Source organism: Oncorhynchus kisutch, unplaced genomic scaffold (assembly GCF_002021735.2).
Source record: "Oncorhynchus kisutch isolate 150728-3 unplaced genomic scaffold, Okis_V2 Okis06b-Okis10b_hom, whole genome shotgun sequence".
Taxonomy (NCBI): Eukaryota; Metazoa; Chordata; class Actinopteri; order Salmoniformes; family Salmonidae; genus Oncorhynchus; species Oncorhynchus kisutch.
The window spans coordinates 10,507,611-10,535,148 of record NW_022261983.1 but is presented as its reverse complement, the minus strand read 5'-3'; the positions used below and the strand labels follow the sequence as shown (position 1 = coordinate 10,535,148).

General features: G+C 45.6%; 1 protein-coding gene across 1 annotated transcript; it reads left to right on the top strand.

Annotated features, from left to right (window-relative positions):
• Positions 1-360: 360 nt before the first annotated feature.
• Positions 361-27,278, top strand: gys1 (glycogen synthase 1 (muscle)). The gene is made up of 16 exons (XM_031814166.1): positions 361-542; positions 6,516-6,634; positions 7,140-7,321; positions 9,769-9,960; positions 15,059-15,244; positions 16,813-16,957; positions 17,265-17,382; positions 19,712-19,832; positions 21,173-21,279; positions 21,405-21,464; positions 22,335-22,527; positions 23,034-23,160; positions 23,818-23,913; positions 24,179-24,342; positions 24,419-24,499; positions 25,423-27,278. The coding sequence occupies exons 2-16, from the start codon at positions 6,517-6,519 to the stop codon at positions 25,648-25,650; spliced, it is 2,118 nt and encodes a 705-aa protein (XP_031670026.1). The 5' UTR covers positions 361-542; position 6,516; the 3' UTR covers positions 25,651-27,278.
• Positions 27,279-27,538: the final 260 nt, after the last annotated feature.

The window sequence follows — 27,538 nt, the reverse complement described above, 5'->3', positions numbered from 1 at the left end:
GCGGGGCTTGCTGCATGGTCAAATGTCATTCTGTAGTCACGTTGTCGGTTGTACTTTCCGCTATACTCCAATCTGACACTCAACGAACATTATAAATAACTTGCTTGCCCTTTTCTCTCCTCTTTGAAAAATAAAAAAAGACAGACCAGTTGCTCACGTTGCTCACGATTCCCTCTCCTTCGATTGACAACAAAGTCCACCAACCACAGTCCGTGTTAGTGAACTCGACCCATTTCCCATGGGCGGGGCCTGTACCCCATAGAAATCAATGGGTCAAGAACGCCATCTCATGAATAATGTGAAAGGAGGAGGTACTTTAGCCGATACAACCCCGCCCCCTTACGTGCAGTAATCCGCACACAGACGTTATTTCATTTTGTCCATCAACATGACATACTGTGCATTAAACCAATGTGGATCTCCAGCATTCGCATGAGGCTTCCGCCCCCTCTGCTATCTCAAGTTTTTTTGTTGATTGATTGAAACAGATGCGAACGTTGCCATTGCTTGCTTTACCGAACTTGGTACGACACCGGTTTAGGGTAAGTAACCTTCACCACCTCAGTGGGGTTGATGATAATTCCATGTTTTCTGGGACGTATAGCCTATGAGGACGTGTATTATTGCCGAGGTTAGGAGAGCGTCGTCTGCATCGCGATGTGTTTGCTGTCATAGTCACACTGTTCTGGCTGGGCAAGCAGTCTTTCCTGATACAGTGTGTCGTCGCAATGTAACGGATGACAGTAAACACGTTACATTGTTATCATTATTAGTAACAAAGCGGTGTTTCATATTTATAAATGATAGTGTGTTGTTCGCTGCTGCAGTGTCTGTGTTGGAGGTGTGACTGAGCGGCACGAGCGAAGAGGAGGCCTCGGACAGTACTAGTAGCCATCAACCTGTTCCCAGGCAGCCCTACAGGCTTCTTTAGGATGTATAATGGACTTCATTCATAGTCAGGAAGAGAAAGTAGCCTCAGACAGTACTAGTAGCCATCAACCTGTTCCCAGGCAGCCCTACAGGCTTCTTTAGGATGTATAATGGACTACATTCATAGTCAGGAAGAGAAAGTAGCCTCAGACAGTACTAGTAGCCATCAACCTGTTCCCAGGCAGCCCTGCAGGCTTCTTTAGGATGTATAATGGACTACATTCATAGTCAGGAAGAGAAAGTAGCCTCAGACAGTACTAGTAGCCATCAACCTGTTCCCAGGCAGCCCTGCAGGCTTCTTTAGGATGTATAATGGACTTCATTCATAGTCAGGAAGAGAAAGTAGCCTCAGACAGTACTAGTAGCCATCAACCTGTTCCCAGGCAGCCCTACAGGCTTCTTTAGGATGTATAATGGACTACATTCATAGTCAGGAAGAGAAAGTAGCCTCAGACAGTACTAGTAGCCATCAACCTGTTCCCAGGCAGCCCTGCAGGCTTCTTTAGGATGTATAATGGACTACATTCATAGTCAGGAAGAGAAAGTAGCCTCAGACAGTACTAGTAGCCATCAACCTGTTCCCAGGCAGCCCTGCAGGCTTCTTTAGGATGTATAATGGACTTCATTCATAGTCAGGAAGAGAAAGTAGTCTCAGACAGTACTAGTAGCCATCAACCTGTTCCCAGGCAGCCCTGCAGGCTTCTTTAGGATGTATAATGGACTACATTCATAGTCAGGAAGAGAAAGTAGTCTCAGACATGGTCAGTGTGACAGACTATCATGTATGATATATATTACCCTGCCCTGGCTGAGTGGGTCTCATCTGTCTTTTACAGCTCTATCATTCATCGTGTGTGTGTGTGTGTGTGTGTGTGTGTGTGTGTGTGTGTGTGTGTGTGTGTGTGTGTGTGTGTGTGTGTGTGTGTGTGTGTGTGTGTGTGTGTGTGTGTGTGTGTGTGTGTGAAAAAAAGTGGTAGAACATTCTCTCGATCATCACAAGTGTCTTACACTACAGTATTATGACCTGCTCTATATGAAATGTCTCTACATTTCCAACAACAGTCTGAAACCATGGGAGTTGGTTTTGCCCGAGCCACAGCATGCCAACAGTCAACCAGCCTTGGGTTGCTGCAACTAGTGTCGTAAATCACCCTGCAATATTTCATCATGGTGCTGTGTGTCACCAGCATCGTTTGTTGTCCAAGCTATTTCACAAAAGCTGAGGGGTGTGTGTCACATTCAGTATTTTTCTGTCATGACAGGATTGTCTGGTCAGAACATGCACACCTGCACCTCTCTCATGCTCTCCCTCCCCCCACCTCTTCTACCTTACCCACCTCGTCCTCTCCCTCCACCTCTTCTACCTTCCCTCTCTTCCTCATCCTCTTCCTCCCTCCACCTCTTCTACCTTCCCTCTCTTCCTCGTCCTCTTCCTCCCTCCACCTCTTCTACCTTCCCTCTCTTCCTCGTCCTCTCCCTCCCTCCACCTCTTCTACCTTCCCTCTCTTCCTCGTCCTCTCCCTCCCTCCACCTCTTCTACCTTCCCTCTCTTCCTCGTCCTCTCCCTCCCTCCACCTCTTCTACCTTCCCTCTCGTCCTCTCCCTCCCTCCACCTCTTCTACCTTCCCTCTCTTCCTCGTCCTCTCCCTCCCTCCACCTCTTCTACCTTCCCTCTCTTCCTCGTCCTCTCCCTCCCTCCACCTCTTCTACCTTCCCCCTCTTGTCTTCCACTACTTTACATTACAGTTGATGACTGTACTTCCACAAATATTTCACTCTCTCACACACAGATCACACTCACGCACTCACACACACACACACACACACACACACACACACACACACACACACACACACACACACACACACACACTCCTAGAACCCCATAAGACACAGAGGAGCTAGTTGGAACAGCCTCTTCTCATTGGCTTTTTAAAGACTGAAGGTGTGTGCCAGTCTGGCAGTTCTTTGGGCTGTGAAGGAGATTGCCAAACACTCAGCTGACCAGCTGCTCTCCCACCGATATCCTGGTCTCAACAAATCTCATTTGAACATAAACCAACTCTCCCATTCTGATGTCATTGTTATCCAGCCTTCTCAGTTTGCAAAGTAGACCAGTGACTCAGTCAATCAAATGTATTTAATAAATCCCTTTTGACATCAGCAGCTGACACAAATACTTCTACAGATACCCAGCCTAAAATCCCCAAAGAGCGAGCAATGCGGAAACAGTCCCACGAGAGCGAGGTGTGTGTGTACTGTGTGTGTGTGATATATATATATATATCCCCTGCCACATAGACTATAGCAGCATAGATAGGAACACAGTGACAACTGTAGCAGTGATGAATAAATACATGTCCATTGGGGTGGAGGCAGAGTAAAGACTGGGGGGGGGGGGACCATAGGGAGAACAGCAGACTAAATTACCAGTGAGGGGGTGGAGGCAGAGTAAAGACTGGGGGGGGGGGGACCATAGGGAGAACAGCAGACTAAATTACCAGTGAGGGGGTGGAGGCAGAGTAAAGACTGGGGGGGGGGGGACCATAGGGAGAACAGCAGACTAAATTACCTGTGAGGGGGGGGGGGGACCATAGGGAGAGCAGCAGACTAAATTCCCAGTGAGGGGGTGGAGGCAGAGTAAAGACTGGGGGGGGGGGGGGCAAGTGAAATAAAATATAAATAATAATTTTTGACTGACATATTTTTAGACCACGACGTCCCAGTTCTCTCTAAACTGAGTGTACTGAGGTAGTTGTAACCATCCACTCTCTCAATGGTCTTAGCAATCTGGGCGCCAGGTAGCATAGTGGTTAGAGACAGGTAGCCTAGTGGTTAGAGACAGGTAGCCTAGTGGTTAGAGACAGGTAGCCTAGTGGTTAGAGACAGGTAGCCTAGTGGTTAGAGACAGGTAGCCTAGTGGTTAGAGACATGTAGCCTAGTGGTTAGAGACATGTAGCCTAGTGGTTAGAGACATGTAGCCTAGTGGTTAGAGACAGGTAGCCTAGTGGTTAGAGACAGGTAGCCTAGTGGTTAGAGACAGGTAGCCTAGTGGTTAGAGACAGGTAGCCTAGTGGTTAGAGACATGTAGCCTAGTGGTTAGAGACATGTAGCCTAGTGGTTAGAGACATGTAGCCTAGTGGTTAGAGACATGTAGCCTAGTGGTTAGAGACAGGTAGCCTAGTGGTTAGAGACATGTAGCCTAGTGGTTAGAGACATGTAGCCTAGTGGTTAGAGACATGTAGCCTAGTGGTTAGAGACATGTAGCCTAGTGGTTAGAGACATGTAGCCTAGTGGTTAGAGACATGTAGCCTAGTGGTTAGAGACAGGTGGCCTAGTGGTTAGAGACAGATGGCCTAGTGGTTAGAGACAGGTGGCCTAGTGGTTAGAGACAGGTGGCCTAGTGGTTAGAGACAGGTGGCCTAGTGGTTAGAGACAGGTGGCCTAGTGGTTAGAGACAGGTGGCCTAGTGGTTAGAGACAGGTGGCCTAGTGGTTAGAGACAGGTGGCCTAGTGGTTAGAGACAGGTGGCCTAGTGGTTAGAGACAGGTGGCCTAGTGGTTAGAGACAGGTGGCCTAGTGGTTAGAGACAGGTGGCCTAGTGGTTAGAGACAGGTGGCCTAGTGGTTAGAGACAGGTGGCCTAGTGGTTAGAGACAGGTGGCCTAGTGGTTAGAGACAGGTGGCCTAGTGGTTAGAGACAGGCGGCCTAGTGGTTAGAGACAGGCGGCCTAGTGGTTAGAGACAGGCGGCCTAGTGGTTAGAGACAGGCGGCCTAGTGGTTAGAGACAGGCGGCCTAGTGGTTAGAGACAGGCGGCCTAGTGGTTAGAGACAGGTGGCCTAATAAAATAAAGGTCAAATAAAATAAACTGATATGTAAAAATGCTGGAAAGTGAGCACACATTCACTTTAACCCTTAACCTCACTGACTCTACTCCTAACCAATGGTAACTTTTAAACCTCACCCCTTAACCTCACTGACTCTACTCCTAACCAATGGTAACTTTTCAACCTCACCCCTTAACCTCACTGACTCTACTCCTAACCAATGGTAACTTTTCAACCTCACCCCTTAACCTCACTGACTCTACTCCTAACCAATGGTAACTTTTAAACCTCACCCCTTAACCTCACTGACTCTACTCCTAACCAATGGTAACTTTTCAACCTCACCCCTTAACCTCACTGACTCTACTCCTAACCAATGGGAACTTTTCAACCTCACCCCTTAACCTCACTGACTCTACTCCTAACCAATGGTAACTTTTAAACCTCACCCCTTAACCTCACTGACTCTACTCCTAACCAATGGTAACTTTTCAACCTCACTGACTCTACTCCTAACCAATGGTAACTTTTCAACCTCACTGACTCTACTCCTAACCAATGGTAACTTTTCAACCTCACTGACTCTACTCCTAACCAATGGTAACTTTTCAACCTCACTGACTCTACTCCTAACCAATGGTAACTTTTCAACCTCACTGACTCTACTCCTAACCAATGGTAACTTTTCAACCTCACTGACTCTACTCCTAACCAATGGTAACTTTTCAACCTCACTGACTCTACTCCTAACCAATGGTAACTTTTCAACCTCACTGACTCTACTCCTAACCAATGGTAACTTTTCAACCTCACTGACTCTACTCCTAACCAATGGTAACTTTTCAACCTCACTGACTCTACTCCTAACCAATGGTAACTTTTCAACCTCACTGACTCTACTCCTAACCAATGGTAACTTTTCAACCTCACTGACTCTACTCCTAACCAATGGTAACTTTTCAACCTCACTGACTCTACTCCTAACCAATGGTAACTTTTCAACCTCACTGACTCTACTCCTAACCAATGGTAACTTTTCAACCTCACTGACTCTACTCCTAACCAATGGTAACTTTTCAACCTCACTGACTCTACTCCTAACCAATGGTAACTTTTCAACCTCACTGACTCTACTCCTAACCAATGGTAACTTTTCAACCTCACTGACTCTACTCCTAACCAATGGTAACTTTTCAACCTCACTGACTCTACTCCTAACCAATGGTAACTTTTCAACCTCACTGACTCTACTCCTAACCAATGGTAACTTTTCAACCTCACTGACTCTACTCCTAACCAATGGTAACTTTTCAACCTCACTGACTCTACTCCTAACCAATGGTAACTTTTCAACCTCACTGACTCGACTCCTAACCAATGGTAACTTTTCAACCTCAATGACTCGACTCCTAACCAATGGTAACTTTTCAACCTCACTGACTCTACTCCTAACCAATGGTAACTTTTCAGCCTCACTGACTCTACTCCTAACCAATGGTAACTTTTCAGCCTCACCGACTCTAATCTTAACCAACTTTTCAACCTCACCCCTTAACCTCACTGACTCTACTCCTAACCCCATTTCTTTTCCACCTCAATGACTCTACTCCTAACCCCATTTCTTTTCCACCTCAATGACCCCCATGTCTAACTACATCTTCAGCTATTTTAGCTCTGCCAGCTGAATATGCCCTTGCTTCCAAAAAACAATGTGTGTCTCATGACATGTCTAAACCATGTGTGTTGTTCTTTCCCAGCATGCCTCTGGCTCGCAGCCTGTCCATCACCTCCCTGTCGGGGTTGGAGGAGTGGGATGAGGAGTTTGACTTGGAGGACGCTGTCCTCTTTGAGATCGCATGGGAGGTGGCCAACAAAGGTATCACTGTGTGTAATGACAGTATATTAGTAATAACGCTTGGTTCTGTGTGTAACGACAGTATGTTAGTAATAACTCTTGGTTCTGTGTGTAATAATAACTCTTGGTTCTGTGTGTGACGACAGTATATTAGTAATAACTCTTGGGTCTGTGTGTGACGACAGTATATTAGTAATAACTCTTGGTTCTGTGTGTAATGACAGTATATTAGTAATAACTCTTGGTTCTGTGTGTGACGACAGTATATTGGTAATAACTCTTGGTTCTGTGTGTAACGACAGTATATTAGTAATAACTCTTGGTTCTGTGTGTAACGACAGTATATTAGTAATAACTCTTGGTTCTGTGTGTAATAACTCTTGGTTCTGTGTGTAATAACTCTTGGTTCTCTGTGTAACGACAGTATATTAGTAATAACTCCTGGTTCTGTGTGTAGTAATAACTCTTGGTTCTGTGTGTAACGACAGTATATCAGTAATAACTCTTGGTCCGTGCCTCTGTGCAGTTGGTGGGATTTACACAGTGATCCAGACCAAAGCCCGTCTGACGGCAGAGGAATGGGGAGAAAACTATTTCCTGGTTGGTCCGTACGTGGAGAGTAACGTCCGTACCCAGGTGGAGCTGATTGAGCCCACCAACCCTGCCCTTAAGAGAGCCATAGACAAGATGAATTCCAGTGGATGTAAGGTACAGAGACTCACACAGAGACCCACACAGAGACCCACACCAGTTTGATGGCACTGTTAAAGGACTTAAAAGGGGAAATCTGCAGTTGCTTCATCCATTTTTGATTCTTTAAGAATAGAACTTATTTAAATGCCTCATGAGCTTAGTTTAACTGTCGTACCCCACCACAACCCAAAATATAAGCTTGATTTACTCCAATGGTTGTAAACCTAAATCAAACATGGTTAAAACTATCAGTGTGATGTCATGGATGGTCAGTCCTTGCGTCTATAGCTCTGAGTTTGAGAGTGGTTACATTTCTCCAGTCCCACCCCTCAGCTTTTTACCAAACTGCAGATTGTCGCTGTAAAGGAGCTGCATGTAACATTAACACCAAATGCAACAAAGGAGCATAAATCCAGGAGACTAAAAGGTGCATTTTAGAACCCAGTGTGAAGTTACTAATTAGAATTCGTACCTCAACTAGCCTGTGTGTGTGTGTGTGTTACTAATTAGAATTCGTACCTCAACTAGCCTGTGTGTGTGTGTGTGTTACTAATTAGAATTCGTACCTCAACTAGCCTGTGTGTGTGTGTGTGTTACTAATTAGAATTCGTACCTCAACTAGCCTGTGTGTGTGTGTGTGTGAAGTTACTAATTAGAATTCGTACCTCAACTAGCCTGTGTGTGTGTTACTAATTAGAATTCGTACCTCAACTAGCCTGTGTGTGTGTTACTAATTAGAATTCGTACCTCAACTAGCCTGTGTGTGTGAAGTTACTAATTAGAATTCGTACCTCAACTAGCCTGTGTGTGTGTGTTACTAATTAGAATTCGTACCTCAACTAGCCTGTGTGTGTGTTACTAATTAGAATTCGTACCTCAACTAGCCTGTGTGTGTGAAGTTACTAATTAGAATTCGTACCTCAACTAGCCTGTGTGTGTGTGTTACTAATTAGAATTCGTACCTCAACTAGCCTGTGTGTGTGTTACTAATTAGAATTCGTACCTCAACTAGCCTGTGTGTGTGAAGTTACTAATTAGAATTCGTACCTCAACTAGCCTGTGTGTGTGTGTTACTAATTAGAATTCGTACCTCAACTAGCCTGTGTGTGTGTGTGTTACTAATTAGAATTTGTACCTCAACTAGCCTGTGTGTGTGTGTTACTAATTAGAATTCGTACCTCAACTAGCCTGTGTGTGTGTGTGTTACTAATTAGAATTCGTACCTCAACTAGCCTGTGTGTGTGTGTTACTAATTAGAATTCGTACCTCAACTAGCCTGTGTGTGTGCAGCTTCCTGAATTACCTTTGGTTCTCGATCGTGACGTTGACAACAACAGAAAAAAACATTAGCAATACATAACTTATTCACGTCCTTGCAATTGAAGTTTTTTGGGGATTATGATGAGGTTAAAAGCAGTATTATTCCCTTTTAGGCATTTCCAAGCAGTGTCCTTCAGTTTTTATAAAGGTTTGATCAGTTACTTCATGATGTCAACCTTGCCTCAGAAGCCCCTGTGCACCCCAAGACCCCACCTAACACTGGTCCATGGCATTGGCCTTTCCCCAGGACACACACACACACACACACAGTCTTGTATAACTAACCTTGTGGGGACACACAAGTCAGTTACATTCAAAATCATATTTTCCCTTACCCTAACCCTAGTTCCTAACCCTAAACTTAATTCTAACCCGAGCACTAATTCTAACCTTAACCCTAAACCGCCTAGAAATAGTATTTGACCTTGTGGGGAGTAACAAAATGTCCCCAGTTGGTCAAAAATACATTTGTTTACTTCTGGTCCCCACAAGTATAGTTACACACACACACACACACACACACACACACACACACACACAGTGTCCATCCTTCTCTCTGTATTTATTTCACTCTCTGTCCCTGTCGTTCTAATCTCTGGTATTTCTGTTAAAAGGTTAAAGGCTGTATCAGTGTCACACACACTGCTGTCTATTTCTGGTAGGCAGTCTGTAGCGTGTGTGTAGTGTGCATGTGTAGTTCATATGTGTAAGTGTGTGTGCCATACTGAGTCACTCCTTGGCATTCTAGGTGTGCATTGTCATAGCAGTGCAGTGCACCATGGGAAAGCCCTGTGTAGTGAGGTCAGATCATTTGATTGGATGAGAGCGATACTGTGCTCTAATCATCCTCACTTCAGGACTGGAAGTTGTGGAACATTTGTGTGAATCATTGTGTAAGCTCCCAGTTCTTTATGGTATAAACAACAGGAAATGGGCTTTTAATTATCTGTACTTGGGCCACGACAAATAAACATATACATGTTAAACACTCTATGTCCAGACTGGGACCACATTGAAAATATGCTAGTTGTGTTGCGACACTATGGCTAACAGCACCTGCCTGGCTAGCAAGCTACTTTAAAAACACTGACCCCAGTCTCTTTCTCACCCTTTCTCTCTCTCTCTATCTCTCTTCACCCCAGGTGTACTTTGGTCGTTGGCTGATTGAGGGCAGTCCATACGTGGTGCTGATAGATGTGGCGTTCACTGCCTGGAACCTGGATAAGTGGAAAAAAGAGTTGTGGGACAACTTCTCTATCGGGGTGCCCTGGTTCGACCGCGAGGCCAACGACGCCGTCCTCTTTGGCTTCTTGACCGCCTGGTTACTAGGAGAGGTGGGTTGCTGCCAGGGAGGGTCAGGGATAATGAGTTACTAGGAGAGGTGGGTTGCTGCCAGGGAGGGTCAGGGATAATGGGTTACTAGGAGAGGTGGGTTGCTGTCAGGGATAATGGGTTACTAGGAGAGGTGGGTTGATGCCAGGGAGGGTCCGGGATAATGAGTTACTTGGAGAGGTGGGTTGCTGTCAGGGATAATGGGTTACTAGGAGAGGTGGGTTGCTGTCAGGGATAATGGGTTACTAGGAGAGGTGGGTTGCTGTCAGGGATAATGGGTTACTAGGAGAGGTGGGTTGATGCCAGGGAGGGTCCGGGATAATGAGTTACTTGGAGAGGTGGGTTGCTGTCAGGGATAATGGGTTACTAGGAGAGGTGGATTGCTGCCAGGGAGGGTCAGGGATAATGGGTTACTAGGAGAGGTGGGTTGCTACCAGGGAGGGTCAGGGATAATGGGTTACTAGGAGAGGTGGGTTGCTGTCAGGGATAATGGGTTACTAGGAGAGGTGGGTTGATGCCAGGGAGGGTCCGGGATAATGAGTTACTTGGAGAGGTGGGTTGCTGTCAGGGATAATGGGTTACTAGGAGAGGTGGATTGCTGCCAGGGAGGGTCAGGGATAATGGGTTACTAGGAGAGGTGGGTTGCTGCCAGGGAGGGTCAGGGATAATGGGTTACTAGGAGAGGTGGATTGCAGCCAGGGAGGGTCAGGGATAATGGGTTACTAGGAGAGGTGGGTTGCTGCCAGGGAGGGTCAGGGATAATGGGTTACTAGGAGAGGTGGGTTTCTGCCAGGGAGGGTCAGGGATAATGGGTTACTAGGAGAGGTAGATTGCTGTCAGGGATAATGGGTTACTAGGAGAGGTGGGTTGCTGCCAGGGAGGGTCAGGGATAATGGGTTGAATGGGGATAAAGGGGGCGTGGCCTACACACTGCTCACTGTTATAACAGGGAAGTAGGTGGTTCTAGCCCAGTGGTCACCAACCTTTTCTGAGTCAAGATCACTTTCGCAGTCAAAAAGCAAGCTGAGATCTACTGCTCAGATTTATTTTTTACATTAACCTCACACAAACAGTTTTGTAGGAATGAGGTTTGGGCAGTAGGCCTAATACATTATCACAGAATACTGGCTATATGATTGGCCTGCCAATATTGTTAATCAGACCATATTATATTTCAAAACTCTAGCTTTGATAACAAAGTAGATCAGTTGGTTTAGCAGTTGTGAGTCACTGTGGGGCATGAATTTAAATAGTCTTTTTTATTTTACTGGACTGATGGTACCTGCAGCTGATGGTCAACGAGGTCAAATCACCACGTCAATGATCTTCAGGTCGAAAAGTCGGAGCTCTAGAAAGATGCCCGAGTTTCCGACTTGGAATTCTGAGTTAGATGACCGTTCAAAACTATTTTTCCCAACCACCTCTCACCATCCCTGCTCTCTCCTTCCTTTCCTCTGGTGAGACTGACCAGAGAGAGGGGACACTGTCTTCCACCTGCTCTCTCCTTCCTTTCCTCTGGTGAGACTGACCAGAGAGAGGGGACACTGTCTTCCACCTGCTCTCTCCTTCCTTTCCTCCGGTGAGACTGACCAGAGAGAGGGGACACTGTCTTCCACCTGCTCTCTCCTTCCTTTCCTCCGGTGAGACTGACCAGAGAGAGGGGACACTGTCTTCCACCTGCTCTCTCCTTCCTTTCCTCCGGTGAGACTGACCAGAGAGAGGTGAGACTGACCAGAGAGAGGGGACACCATCTTCCACCTGCTCTCTCCTTCCTTTCCTCCGGTGAGACTGACCAGAGAGAGGGGACAGCGTCTTCCACCTGCTCTCTCCTTCCTTTCCTCTGGTGAGACTGACCAGAGAGAGGTGAGACTGACCAGAGAGAGGGGACAGCGTCTTCCACCTGCTCTCTCCTTCCTTTCCTCTGGTGAGACTGACCAGAGAGAGGGGACAGCGTCTTCCACCTGCTCTCTCCTTCCTTTCCTCTGGTGAGACTGACCAGAGAGAGGGGACACTGTCTTCCACCTGCTCTCTCCTTCCTTTCCTCTGGTGAGACTGACCAGAGAGAGGGGACACTGTCTTCCACCTGCTCTCTCCTTCCTTTCCTCTGGTGAGACTGACCAGAGAGAGGGGACAGCGTCTTCCACCTGCTCTCTCCTTCCTTTCCTCTGGTGAGACTGACCAGAGAGAGGGGACACCGTCTTCCACCTGCTCTCTCCTTCCTTTCCTCTGGTGAGACTGACCAGAGAGAGGTGAGACTGACCAGAGAGAGGGGACACTGTCTTCCACCTGCTCTCTCCTTCCTTTCCTCTGGTGAGACTGACCAGAGAGAGGGGACAGCGTCTTCCACCTGCTCTCTCCTTCCTTTCCTCTGGTGAGACTGACCAGAGAGAGGTGAGACTGACCTGAAAGAGGGGACAGCGTCTTCCACCTGCTCTCTCCTTCCTTTCCTCTGGTGAGACTGACCAGAGAGAGGGGACACTGTCTTCCACCTGCTCTCTCCTTCCTTTCCTCTGGTGAGACTGACCAGAGAGAGGGGACAGCGTCTTCCACCTGCTCTCTCCTTCCTTTCCTCTGGTGAGACTGACCAGAGAGAGGGGACAGCGTCTTCCACCTGCTCTCTCCTTCCTTTCCTCTGGTGACTGACCAGAGAGAGGGGACAGCGTCTTCCACCTGCTCTCTCCTTCCTTTCCTCTGGTGAGACTGACCAGAGAGAGGGGACACCATCTTCCACCTGCTCTCTCCTTCCTTTCCTCTGGTGACTGACCAGAGAGAGGGGACAGCGTCTTCCACCTGCTCTCTCCTTCCTTTCCTCTGGTGAGACTGACCAGAGAGAGGGGACACCATCTTCCACCTGCTCTCTCCTTCCTTTCCTCTGGTGAGACTGACCAGAGAGAGGGGACAGCGTCTTCCACCTGCTCTCTCCTTCCTTTCCTCTGGTGACTGACCAGAGAGAGGGGACAGCGTCTTCCACCTGCTCTCTCCTTCCTTTCCTCTGGTGAGACTGACCAGAGAGAGGGGACACCATCTTCCACCTGCTCTCTCCTTCCTTTCCTCTGGTGACTGACCAGAGAGAGGGGACACCATCTTCCACCTGCTCTCTCCTTCCTTTCCTCTGGTGAGACTGACCAGAGAGAGGGGACACCATCTTCCACCTGCTCTCTCCTTCCTTTCCTCTGGTGAGACTGACCAGAGAGAGGGGACACCATCTTCCACCTGATGGCGAAACTCGGTCACACCGCATTTGCCTCATAAACAAATTCATGATGTTCCAATGAGGAAGTGAAATATTCCTTAATATTAAAATGGACATGACGAGCTGCTAATAATAATAAAAGGCAGGGCTGTTGATACTTGGCTACTCGTTCATTACAGCTGCAGCCTGAGCAGAAGTACAGAGATGTGTGTTTTCTAATAGTGACAGAGCTGAATAGAAACTTAAACACTCATAAAAACAGCAGCTCTTTGCCATATTCGTTGACAGTCTCGGTTGTCATGGTTTTAAAAGTGATTCAATCTGACGTAGACTAGTAGCCTATTAAACTTGGCGGTGGCCAGGGTCATGGAAGCTCTGTAGCCACGGTGATTTGAGCTTTCCGATTGGGCAGCGCAGTAGGTGCACTCGATTTAGTCACCGGGTATGCAGAGTTTGTCTCATGGGAACACTTTGCTTCACTTTTGAATCAAGTGCACCTACCAGCAACAGCTCAACACGATCTAAAAAAGGAGCGCAAGCCTTTATCGTTCGTTGGCTTTTCTACAGAAGTATTTCATCGACTAGGAATGTTTTGAAGATCGCGATCGACCGGTTGGCGACCACTGTTCTAGACCGATTAATAATGGCTTGTGTCAGTTCAAGGTTGCAATTCATTAGTAACAGTATTCTGTATAAGGTTCTGTATTAACCCCACATTGTCTTCTTCCAGTATGCTGTCCCATTATATTAACCCCACATTGTCTTCCTCCAGTATGCTGGCCCATTATATTAACCCCACATTGTCTTCCTCCAGTATGCTGGCCCATTATATTAACCCCACATTGTCTTCCTCCAGTATGCTGGCCCATTATATTAACCCCACATTGTCTTCCTCCAGTATGCTGGCCCATTATATTAACCCCACATTGTCTTCCTCCAGTATGCTGGCCCATTATATTAACCCCACATTGTCTTCCTCCAGTATGCTGGACCATTATATTAACCCCACATTGTCTTCCTCCAGTATGCTGGACCATTATATTAACCCCACATTGTCTTCCTCCAGTATGCTGGCCCATTATATTAACCCCACATTGTCTTCCTCCAGTATGCTAGCCCATTATATTAACCCCACATTGTCTTCCTCCAGTATGCTGGCCCATTATATTAACCCCACATTGTCTTCCTCCAGTATGCTAGCCCATTATATTAACCCCACATTGTCTTCCTCCAGTATGCTGGACCATTATATTAACCCCACATTGTCTTCCTCCAGTATGCTGGCCCATTATATTAACCCCACATTGTCTTCCTCCAGTATGCTAGCCCATTATATTAACCCCACATTGTCTTCCTCCAGTATGCTGGCCCATTATATTAACCCCACATTGTCTTCCTCCAGTATGCTAGCCCATTATATTAACCCCACATTGTCTTCCTCCAGAATGCTGGACCATTTATATTAACCCCACATTGTCTTCCTCCAGTATGCTGGCCCATTATATTAACCCCACATTGTCTTCCTCCAGTATGCTGGCCCATTATATTAACCCCACATTGTCTTCCTCCAGAATGCTGGACCATTATATTAACCCCACATTGTCTTCCTCCAGAATGCTGGACCATTATATTAACCCCACATTGTCTTCCTCCAGAATGCTGGACCATTATATTAACCCCACGTTGTCTTCCTCCAGTATGCTGGACCATTATATTAACCCCACATTGTCTTCCTCCAGTATGCTGGACCATTATATTAACCCCACATTGTCTTCCTCCAGTATGCTGGCCCATTATATTAAACCCACATTGTCTTCCTCCAGAATGCTGGCCCATTATATTAACCCCACATTGTCTTCCTCCAGAATGCTGGACCATTATATTAACCCCACATTGTCTTCCTCCAGTATGCAGCGCAGTGTGAGGAGCCTCCCCATATCCTGGCCCATTTCCATGAGTGGCTGGCAGGCCTGGGCTTGGCGCTATGCAGACAGAGACAGTTGCCCGTGGCAACCATCTTCACCACCCACGCCACCCTGCTGGGACGCTACCTGTGTGCCGGCAGTGTGGACTTCTACAACAACCTCGCCGATGTGAGTGTATCTGTGTTTGTGTGTACACATGTGGTGATGTCATGATCTGTGGTGTGTGTGTTGGTCAGGGTTGGGATGTCATGATCTGTGGTGTGTGTGTTGGTCAGGGTTGGGATGTCATGACCTGTGGTGTGTGTTGGTCAGGGTTGGGATGTCATGATCTGTGGTGTGTGTTGGTCAGGGTTGGGATGTCATGACCTGTGGTGTGTGTTGGTCAGGGTTGGGATGTCATGACCTGTGGTGTGTGTTGGTCAGGGTTGGGATGTCATGACCTGTGGTGTGTGTTGGTCAGGGTTGGGATGTCATGACCTGTGGTGTGTGTTGGTCAGGGTTGGGATGTCATGACCTGTGGTGTGTGTTGGTCAGGGTTGGGATGTCATGATCTGTGGTGTGTGTTGGTCAGGGTTGGGATGTCATGACCTGTGGTGTGTGTTGGTCAGGGTTGGGATGTCATGACCTGTGGTGTGTGTTGGTCAGGGTTGGGATGTCATGACCTGTGGTGTGTGTTGGTCAGGGTTGGGATGTCATGACCTGTGGTGTGTGTTGGTCAGGGTTGGGATGTCATGACCTGTGGTGTGTGTTGGTCAGGGTTGGGATGTCATGACCTGTGGTGTGTGTTGGTCAGGGTTGGGATGTCATGACCTGTGGTGTGTGTTGGTCAGGGTTGGGATGTCATGACCTGTGGTGTGTGTTGGTCAGGGTTGGGATGTCATGTTTACTTTGTTCTGATTGCTCTGTCTTTGTGCATCTTCACCATCTTCACCATCATTCACAGGTAACTGACCTCACAGTAAGCGTTGTGGGTCATTCTAGGTTGTTTGAAGGTCAGTTGTATCACCATAGCTAGTATCTTTTGCCCTGATCCTAAATCAACCCCTTACCCCTAGTCCCCTACTAGGTATTCACTAGTGTAGATCTGAAAGGGAACTGTTACCAGACTGATGATACCAAGCTGATGCTTCTAGAGTTAGTGGAGAACTGTTACCAGATGATACCAATCTGATGCTTCTAGAGTTAGTGGAGAACTGTTACCAGACTGATACCAATCTGATGCTTCTAGAGTTAGTGGAGAGCTGTTACCAGACTGATACCAAGCTGATGCTTCTAGAGTTAGTGGACAACTGTTACCAGACTGATGATACCATGCTGATGCTTCTAGAGTTAGTGGAGAACTGTTACCAGACTGATGATAACAAGCTGATGCTTCTAGAGTTACGCAAGTGTGTGGAAGGTGGGGCGGGCAGGACCTTAGCATTTTTAGCATGTTGGTTTTTAGCATCTAGTCTGTCCTGTTTCATCGACCCTGGATTGCTCCACTAAAACAGTGAAACACTTATTTGATGTGCTATTTACTTGACCCACAACTGCTGAACGTTGTGGGTCAGTGTCTCCCAGCCTCTTCACCATAGCCACTACTCTAGATCAGATAGGCTTTGTTTTATGATCAAAAATAATTGAGAATACTTTTTTTTTCAAGTTATTTATTCAATAAACTTTATCTCATAGTAGGTAATAGCTTAGTCTTGGTGAGTGGAATTGAGGATTTGGAATTGTCCTCTCTGTCTCAGTTCAACGTGGATAAGGAGGCGGGGGATAGACAGATCTACCATCGGTATTGTCTGGAGAGGACAGCGGCACGCTGCGCTCATGTCTTCACCACCGTCTCTCAGATCACAGCCGTTGAGGCAGAGCACCTGCTCAAGAGGAAACCAGGTGTGTGTGTGCATGTCTGTCACAGGAATTCCTGTCAAGTCTCTCTTATCCTTTTAACCTCTTTGTTTGTTCTGTCTGGCTAACCTCTCCTGTTCTTTCTCTACCTCTCCTCTCTCTTGTTATCTCTACCCCTCATCTCCTGTTCTTTCTCTACCTCTCCTCTCTCTTGTTATCTCTACCCCTCATCTCCTGTTCTTTCTCTACCTCTCATCTCTCTTGTTATCTCTACCTCTCCGTCTCCTGTTCTCTCTCTCCCTTTCCTGTTCTCCCTCTCTCTCCTTCTCCCCCCCCCCCCCCCCCCCCACAGACATAATCACCCCTAATGGGCTGAACGTGAAGAAGTTCTCTGCCATGCATGAGTTCCAGAACCTGCACGCCCAGAGCAAGAACCGTATCCAGGAGTTCATCAGAGGTCACTTCTATGGGTCAGTGGGGTCACCACCCAAACACAGATATACTATATATACATACTGCTGAGCCACTGGGCACAGATGTCATTTCAATGTCTATTTTTGATTGTCATTATGTTGAGTTGTCAACTAATGTGAATTCAACAAAACATGATCACTTTGGATTTAGGTTCAAAGTTGGGTGGAAAAAATAAGAAATTCCCTTATGTTTATTTTTTTTGTTGATTCAACATTATCACATTTGTTTTGTTTAAATGATGTGGAAACAATGTTAATATAACCAGTTTTTGCCCAGTGATGGGAGTAGTCCCTATCGTATTAATAGACAACCATAGAAACAGCCTGTTGCTTGAACCTTATTGACACTATCATTTTCAGGGTTTGATACTGTGGCCAAAACAGTGCAACACATGTTTTGGTCGCAAGGGTGCCAGTTGCATATCTTTTTTTAATCATGATTTATTCAAACCGTAATGTGCAATTGACCAAAAATAAATGAAGTTTCTGAAGAGGCAACATCGTCACGGGAAAGCCCCTGTCTGTGTGTGTCAGGACATACAGGGGAGGTTTAGAACCCCTCCATCAGTGGCCCCCTGGCCAGTGGAAAACATGTTTTAGTAATGCTATTTTTAATCTAGGCTATATAAAATAAAATAAATGAATTGATTCCCAAAGCTTTTCGTTCGTTATGTCGGTTATTTATCACTCGCGCTGCACACGGCCTATAGATGATCTGATGCGCAGAAAGAACGCGCAGCTCTGAAACAGCTGGTTGTTGTGTTGAGGAAAGCAGCAGCAGATGTTACAAGTTATATCTAGCAGTAAATGCTAAAACCAGAATGGGTATGCAACCCAGGTAAAACGTTCAAAGTCTTGTTTGAATATTAGCGATGCACAATTCAGTCATCATGGAATAGCCTACCTTGAAAATCAGACATTTCTTCTCGACTATTTGGTTGTTGAAGTCATTGGTTATGGTAGCCGATTTACAACTTCTACTGCTCCAATAGAATTATTACGTGATTTAATTTCTGATCAGTTTTTATGGGATTCGGGTGCTTTCGTTTGTTTCCCGCTATTTCAATTGTAGCCTGTTGCGGTAAAACCCTATGCGTTTATTATAAGAAAATAACATTGAATGTTTGCTTCAACTTGGTTTTCTATACAAAGGTAGTTTAGCCGGTGTTGTAAATAAGAATTTGTTCTTAACTGACTCGATTAGTAGGTTCACTTATTTATTTTTTTAAGTGGTGAGACTGACTAGGTACCACATGCACAGACACGTTGTTGTGTTTGTGTCAGGAGCATGCTGTCTATTTAGTCAGGCAATGTTCACATTATTGTGACATTTTAGAATGTAAAAGCTTTGTCAATGTCAATGCATAATACTATTGGTTAGGCCTATTAAAAACAGAATGCATTATTCATAGTGGAAACGTTTGGGGGGAATTTTCTTCTTCTAATGGCAACAATGACATAAAATGTAGCTCCTTCAAAATTTGCCTCCAATTAAGTGCTTAAAAAAAAAAAAATTAAGTCCTTGAATTTGACTTTCCGATGTCTGTATGAACCCTGTATAGGTGACTTCCTCAGCCCACAAATTAAATATAAAATCACCTGCTGTCAGATCTTCTGTATTTTTTTCTTCGGGACAGTAGCTTTAAGTTGGCACTGGCCCAGTGTGTCTCGCTAATTTACCAGAATGTCAAGCCCTGCTGTGCGCTTAGCCGTTAGCGATGCTAATGAGCCTCTAACCGTTTTGGGGTAAATGGAAAGACTATTAAAAGGTCGATACAAAGTAGCCTATGACTACCTGGCAGAATCATGACTATTTGCATCAATCCAGTGGCCATTGTTTTGAAAACTGCATCACAAGTGACTACAGAAACACAGTTAGCCAAACACAACTGTCTGGGGAACAACACCCCCCAAAAAACTTGATTGCTGACATTTTGAGACTGTATCAACAGTGGACTAATTAAACAAATGCCAAAATATAGTTTGTGGTATTTTTCTTTAATTTGCTAAGATTCTCAATCTCGTTATCTAATTCTACATACCCCAACCTTCATTTTAATGCTTTAAATCTTGATTATGGAGAACAAGGGAATGAATGAATGATGAGGGTTTAGGTCCATTCCATTTCAATTCAGGAAATGACCTGAATTCCAATATCAATTCTCATAGAGAAGCATTGAGGACAAATGGAATGTCGGTTTACTTTTGGAATTGACTGAATTGAAATGAAATTGACCCCAACCCTGGTCTGGACATGTGGTCAGGTGATGTCAGGATTGCATCATTGGGTCTCATCTTGAATGGTTGTTGTTGTCCCACCCGCCAGGCACCTGGACTTCAACCTGGACAAGTGTCTGTTCCTGTTCATCGCTGGGAGGTATGAGTTCAGCAACAAAGGAGCTGATATCTTCTTGGAGGCTTTGGCCAGACTCAACTATCTACTGAGAGTAAGCTGTGTGTGTGTGTGTGTGTGTATCAGAAAATGTGTGTGCGTTTGGAAAGTATTCAGACCCCTCAACTTTTTCTACATTTTGTTAGGTTACTGCCTTATTCTAAAATTGATTTGGAAAACAATCCCTCATTAATCTACACACCATACCCCATAATGACAAAGCAAAAACAGGTTTTTAGACATTTTTGCAAATGTATTACAACAACATATATCAAATTGACATAAGTCTTCAGACCCTTTACTCAGTACTTTTATGAAGCACCTTTTGCAGTGATTACAGCCTCGAGTCTTCTTGGGTGTGACGCTACAAGCTTGGCACACTTGTATTTGGGGAGTTTCTCCCATTCTTCTCTGGAGATCCTCTCAAACTCTGTCAGGTTGGATGGGGAGCGTCGCTGCACAGCTATTTTCAGGTCTCTCCAGAGATGTTCGATTTGGTTCAAGTCCGGGCTCTGCCTGGGCCACTCAAGGACATTCAAAGACTTGTCCCAAAGCCACTCCTGCATTGACTTGGCTGTGTGTTTAGGGTCGTTGTCCTGTTGGAAGTTGAATCTTTGCCCCAGTCTGACGTCCTGAGTGCTCTGGAGCAGGTTTTCATCAAGGATCTCTCTGTACTTTTCTCCATTCATCTTTCCCTCGTTCCTGACTAGTTTCCCAGTCTCTGCCCCTGAAAAACATCCCCACAGCAGGATGCTGCCACCACCATGCTTCACTGTAGGGATGGTGGCAGGTTTCCTCCAGATGTGACACTTCGCATTCAGGCCAAAGAGTTCAATCTTGGTTTCATCAGACCAGAGAATCCTGTCTCAGAGCTCTACAAACAATTCCTTTGACCTCATGTCTTGGTTTTTGCTCTGACATGCACTGTAAACTGTGGGTCCTTCTATAGACAGGTGTGCCTTTCCAAATCAGGTCCAATCAATTGAATTTACCACATGTGGACTTCAAGTTGAAGAAACATCTCAAGGATGATCAATAGAAACAGGATGCACCTGAGCTCAATTTTGAGTCTCATAGCAAAGGGTCTGAATACTTATGTAAATAAGGTATTTCTGTTTATTCTCAAATAAGGTATTTTTAAAATATTTTTTTATAGATTTGCAAACATTTATAAAAACCTGTTTTCACTTTGTCATTATGGGTTATTGTGTTAAAAAAAATCAATTTTAGAATAAGGCTGTAACGTAAAAAGTCAAGGGATCTGAATACTTTCTGAATGCACTGTGTGTCTGTGTGAGTGTACATACCCATTGTCTACCTGTCTGTCGGTTAGTTAGATGTATTCAAGAATCTTGCAGGTATTTACTCCCTCCCTGCCTCCTCTCTCTCCCCCAGGTCAACCATAGCGATGTGACTGTCGTTGCGTTCTTCATCATGCCTGCGCGGACCAACAACTTCAACGTGGAGACGCTGAAAGGCCAAGCGGTCAGGAAGCAGCTCTGGTAATGACAACACCACCATGGCTGTTTCCTGCCACAGAGGGAGACACTTGCATGTGAGAAAATAATAAAAAGTATATATTTCTAGTGACTAATAACTGGACTTTGTTTTGACATCCTCATGGCAGGGATACCGCTCAAACAGTGAAGGAACGCTTCGGAAAGAAACTATATGAATCACTGCTGGTGTAAGTGGACCTCTATGAATCACTGTCCTGTAAACCCATATGAATCACTGCTGGTGTAAGTGGACCTCTATGAATCCCCATTTGTGCTGTTGAACTACCAGTACAACAACTGTATGAACCCATATGAATCACTGTCTTGTAAACCCATATGAATCACTGTCTTGTAAACCCATATGAATCACTGCCCTGTAAACCCATATCAAATGTATTTATATAGCCCTTCTTACATCAGCTGATATCTCAAAGTGCTGTACAGAAACCCAGCCTAACCCCAAATAGCAAGCAATGCAGATGTAGAAGCACGTTGGCTAGGAAAACCTCATGAGAAAGGCAGGAACCAAGGAAGAAACCTAGAGAGGAACCAGGCTATGAGGGGTGGCCAGTCCTCTTCTGGCTGTGCCGGGTGGAGATTATAACAGAACATGGCCAAGATGTTCATAAATGACCAGCATGGTCAAATAATAATCACAGTAGTTGTCGAGGGTGCAACAAGTCAGCACCTCAGGAGTAAATGTCAGTTGGCTTTTCATAGCCGATCATTGAGAGTATCTCTACCGCTCCTGCTGTCTCTGGAGAGTTGAAAACAGCAGGTCTGGGACAGGTAGCACATCCGGTGAACAGGTCAGGGTTCTATAGCCGCAGGCAGAACAGTTGAAACTGGAGCAGCAGCATGGCCAGGTGGACTGGGGACAGCAGGGAGTGAATCACTGTCCTGTAAACCCACCAACCCCCTTGGTGCTGGTTTGTATATTACACCCTTAGTAAAATCTACCTTTGTGCTGGTTTGTATTTTACACCCTTAGTAAAATCTTACCTTTGTGCTGGTTTGTATATTACACCTGTAGTAAAATCTTACCTTTGCTGGTTTAGTGGGCAGTTGCCGGACGTGTCCAAGATGCTGAGTAAGGACGACTTCACCATGATGAAGCGTGCCATCTTTGCCACCCAGAGGCAGTGCCAGCCTCCCATCTGTACCCACAACATGCTGGAGGACAGCAACGACCCCATCCTCACTTGCATTCGCCGCATCGGCCTGTTCAACAGCTCTGCCGACCGCGTCAAGGTAGATTGATTGATTGATTTAAGTAATTAGATCATTAAAAGTATTAGGCAGCTCCAGCCGGAGACGACGTTACATAGCCTATGTCAACAATCCTCCTGGATAAAAACAATGGCTCATTCCATTGTCCTCATTTGCTAGTGAGATGGCATGTGGGCTATACTGACACTTTACAAATACATAGCCGTCACACTGTACTCTGCTCTGGTCCCTCCCGTCACACTGTACTCTGCTCTGGTCCCTCCCGTCACACAAATGTCATTCCTATAACACTATCCTGCTACTGATGCACAGGCCAGTCTGGGCTAGAAACCATTGCTCAGCCCGCTGCAGAGCTGGGGGTCAAATGGGTTCAACTGCTTCAAAATAATTCCTCTCTTTCCCTTCTTCTGCACTGATTGGAAGACTTGTAAAACTGGTGTAAATAATATGGTGGAAGTGCATCTCCTTCATCTGGTCGACTCTGTCCTCATCCCCTGCTTCATTTGTGTTTCCCATCATCCTTTTAGGTGATCTTCCACCCAGAGTTCCTGTCCTCCACCTCTCCCCTCCTGCCGATGGATTATGAAGAGTTTGTAAGAGGCTGCCATCTTGGAGTGTTCCCCTCTTACTATGAACCATGGGGATATACACCAGGTAGACTCTTATAGATACTATGAACATTGGATATATACACCAGGTAGACTCTTATAGAACCTATGAACCACCGGGTAGACTCTTATAGATACTATGAACCACCGGGTAGACTCTTATAGATACTATGAACCACCGGGTAGACTCTTATAGATACTATGAACCACCAGGTAGACTCTTATAGATACTATGAACCACCAGGTAGACTCTTATAGATACTATGAACCACCAGGTAGACTCTTACAGATACTATGAACCACCAGGTAGACTCTTATAGATACTATGAACCACCAGGTAGACTCTTATAGATACTATGAACCACCAGGTAGACTCTTACAGATACTATGAACCACCAGGTAGACTCTTATAGATACTATGAACCACCAGGTAGACTCTTATAGATACTATGAACCACCAGGTAGACTCTTATAGATACTATGAACCACCAGGTAGACTCTCATATAGAACCTATGAACCACCAGGTAGACTCTTATAGAACCTATGAACCACCAGGTAGACTCTTATAGAACCTATGAACCATGGCGATATACACCAGGTAGACTCTTATAGATACTATGAACCATGGAGATATGGTTGTCTTGTACATTGGCTGTACGGCATATACAAGTATATTTACTTCAATCTCTCTCCCTCTCTCAGCTGAGTGTACAGTCATGGGGATCCCCTCAATCTCTACCAACCTCTCTGGGTTTGGCTGCTTCATGGAGGAACACATAGCTGATCCCTCAGCATACGGTGTGTTCAGAATGTGTCCAAGTCAAGGTTGTTAAGTGTCTTCCAAGGGGCTGATTAAACATTCTACATTTAGAGAAGTAATGGTCCCAGTATAATATGTTGTTTAGATGAGGCTTTTATCCAAAGAGACAGTCATTCATGTTACGTTGTACGTATGGGGGTGGTTCCAGTGGGAATTGAACCCACAACCTTTGGCATTACAAACGCTGCTCTCTACCAACTGATCTCCAGTAGATTTGACTAATGCTGTTGTCCTTTACCTCAGGAATCTACATCCTTGATCGACGGTACAGAGGGGTTGATGAGTCATGTAACCAGCTCACATCGTACCTGTTCCAGTTCTGTCAGCAGAGCCGGCGCGCCAGGATCATCCAACGGAACCGAACCGAGCGCCTGAGTGACCTTCTGGACTGGAGATACCTGGGCAGGGTGAGAACTTTCACCTTTACCAAGAGAAGAGATGTCAACCGTTCTACTAATAACTATCATCTCTCCTCTCTCTCAGTATTACATATCAGCTCGTCACATGGCCCTGGCTAAAGCCTTCCCAGATACCTACTTCTACCAACCTCATGACTCTGACACTGTAAGTCTGTCTGTCTGTCTGGAGAGGAGATGCTGTTTCCTCCTTTTGGGTAACAATGGGTACTTACTTTTAATAATTCTACACCATTGGAAACCACCTAGTACCTAATGGTGCCCGGGGGAGATGAGTAAAACATGTGTTCTTTATTCACTCAGTAGGAATCTGCTGCAGTGTACCTAGTTGGACTCTTTTAGTTTTATAACAGGGGTGTTTACTCAATTACCTGGAGGGCTGAGGGTTATAACAGGGGTGTTTACTCAATTACCTGGAGGGCTGGGGGTTATAACAGGGGTGTTTACTCAATTACCTGGAGGGCTGGGGGTTAAAGCAGGGGTGTTTACTCAATTACCTGGAGGGCTGGGGGTTATAACAGGGGTGTTTACTCAATTACCTGGAGGGCTGGGGGTTATAACAGGGGTGTTTACTCAATTACCTGGAGGGCTGAGGGTTATAACAGGGGTGTTTACCTAATTACCTGGAGGGCTGAGTGTCTGCAAGTTTTCCTTCCTCCCTTGTACTTTTAATTAGGCACTCCCCTCACCTGGTTGTCTCTGTCCTCATTGGATACAATTTGAAAGGAACTAACAAAAGAAAGCAGACACGACCCTGACGGGATTGAGTTGGACACCCCTGGTTTATTTCATATGTGAAATAAGATATAAATCTGGATTAGTTAATCTTATGAGAAAGTGTCAGATTCAACATACTGCTATGCTACTCTTGGCTGTGTTTAGACAGGCAGCCCAATTCTGATCTTTTTTAACTAATTGGTATTTTGGCCTATCAGATCTGAAATACATCTGACGTGATTGGTCAAAGGATCAATTGGTGAAAAACACATCAGAATGTGTCTGCCTGTCTAAACACAGCATGGTGTGTTGTCTGTGTCTTACCCTCTAAAACCCACCAACCTTTCTTTTCAGGCCCAAGGTTTCCGTTACCCTAGACCGGCCTCTGTGCCCCCATCTCCGTCTCTGTCGCGCCACTCCTCCCCCCGCCAAAGCGAGGCGGAAGAAGATGATGACCGCTATGATGAAGATGCAGAGGCAGAGAAAGACCGCTTGAACATCCGCCAGCCCTTGACCCTGCCTAGTAAAAAGGGTCCCGCCTTGCCTTACACCCTGCCAGGTGCCAATGGAGAGAGAAACTGACTGTCTCACACACACAACATACACAAACTGACATATGCTGATACTCACTACACACACGTTACAAACACGGCACTCTTATCTTGACCGTCTCCACTTCCATAATATAGATCTGACAACTGCTGAAGAGATGAGCTCTTTACAGTATGTTATTCATCCAGCAGCCGGAACGTCTTCCAAACCTACATGCAGCTCCGCCTCTGTGGGCATCCTGTACTGACGAGGAGGAGGAGAGGGAAAGGATGGCTAGCCGGGTGATGTTTCCTTGAGTTAAAGAGCCCAGCTTTGAGATAAAGTGGGGTAACTTGGAGTATATAGGAGGGTTAATCTAGGTTACCTCTGGTCATTAATCTAGGTTACCTCTGGTCATTAATCTGGGTTACCTCTGGTCATTAATCTAGGTTACCTCTGGTCATTAATCTAGGTTACCTCTGGTCCACAGGAGGCTGCTGAGGGAGGATCAGCTGGAATAATGGCTGAAACCATGTGTTTGATACCATTCCAGGTATTCTGCTCCAGCCATTACCACAAGCCCGTCCTCCCCAATTAAGGTGCCACCAACCTCCTGTGCTCTGGTCCTTAATCTATGAATTGATGAAATCCTTGCCAGTGTTGACTAACATGAGTTGTAACTGTGGCTAAGAACCATATAACCAGTGGTATCATCAGGATAAAGAAACTAGGGTTAATTAGTCTTGCTAACAAGGGCAAAGGCATTGGCCCACTATGTCATAGTCACACAACCAACCCAACAGCAGCAATTCAGACACTATAGCAGTAACAGCAACCTGTTTAAACAGCAGCAGCACTTTTCCTGTCACACTGTTGCAGTAACAGCAACCTGTTTAAACAGCAGCAGCACTTTTCCTGTCACACTGTAGCAGTAACAGCAACCCAACCAGCAGCAGCACTTCCCTAGGCGAGGAAACCAATAAGCAACACATTTAGAGCTGGGCCCATAGAGTTAGACTAGATAGATGTACTGTATATAGCCCGTTTTCTGCATGGACATTGCCATTGAGGGCTTCTACCACAGATGCTAAGATGAGTCCTCTTTCTAACTCTATGGCTGAGCCTCAGAACGTCCTGCTGAAGAGCCTCCTGCTGAAACAGGCTCCCATTCGTTCAGAGATTCAGACCTTTCTGTGGGCGTTGTCATCGTCTCTGGGCCTTGTACTGTATTAGAACCGGCATTACTGTGTGTAAAAACTGTCTGGGCCTTGTACTGTATTAGAACCGGCATTACTGTGTGTAAAAACTGTTGATTGGTCACCTTTTAACCTTTCAGTCAGTGAGCCTGTTTGAGTGTTTTTCTTTGTGTGTGTGTGTGTGTGTGTGTGTGTGTGTGTGTGTATTTGTGATGGAACACTGATTCTGCCTGCACTCTGAGGTTAAGGTAAAAAGGTGGGGCTTCTGTCCTGAAAAGCTAGTGGTGTTTTTAGACAGCAGACTGTATTAGAGAGGAGCGAAGGGAAAAGGTCACAGGTTTGGGTGGATCCTATTCCCAGCTGTGCACAGCCAGAAACCAAGATGAGTTGATCCAGATCCCACACTACTGTGTCAGTTTGTTTGTTACAATCACACACCAGAGGAAGAGAAAATAAAGTATATTCTATGTATTAATGATGAAACACAGGACTCTTCTCTTTTGTTGGGGTTTTACTACAACAGGAAATACTGTGAGAGCCTGAAACTATAAGGTTCTATATGGAGTACATGGAGTACTATATAACTCTACATGGAGTACTATATAACTCAATGTTCTCTACATGGAGTACTATATAACTCAATGTGCTCTACATGGAGTACTATATAACTCAATGTGCTCTACATGGAGTACTATATAACTCAATGTGCTCTACATGGAGTACTATATAACTCAATGTGCTCT

Coding starts and splice junctions, on each gene's coding strand:
- gys1 (XM_031814166.1), top strand. CDS start 6,517: ATGCCTCTGGCTCGCAGCCTGTCCATCACCTCCCTGTCGGGGTTGGAG. Junction 19,833..21,172: donor GACTCAACTATCTACTGAGA/GTAAGCTGTGTG, acceptor TCTCTCCCCCAG/GTCAACCATAGCGATGTGAC. Junction 21,280..21,404: donor GCGGTCAGGAAGCAGCTCTG/GTAATGACAACA, acceptor TCCTCATGGCAG/GGATACCGCTCAAACAGTGA.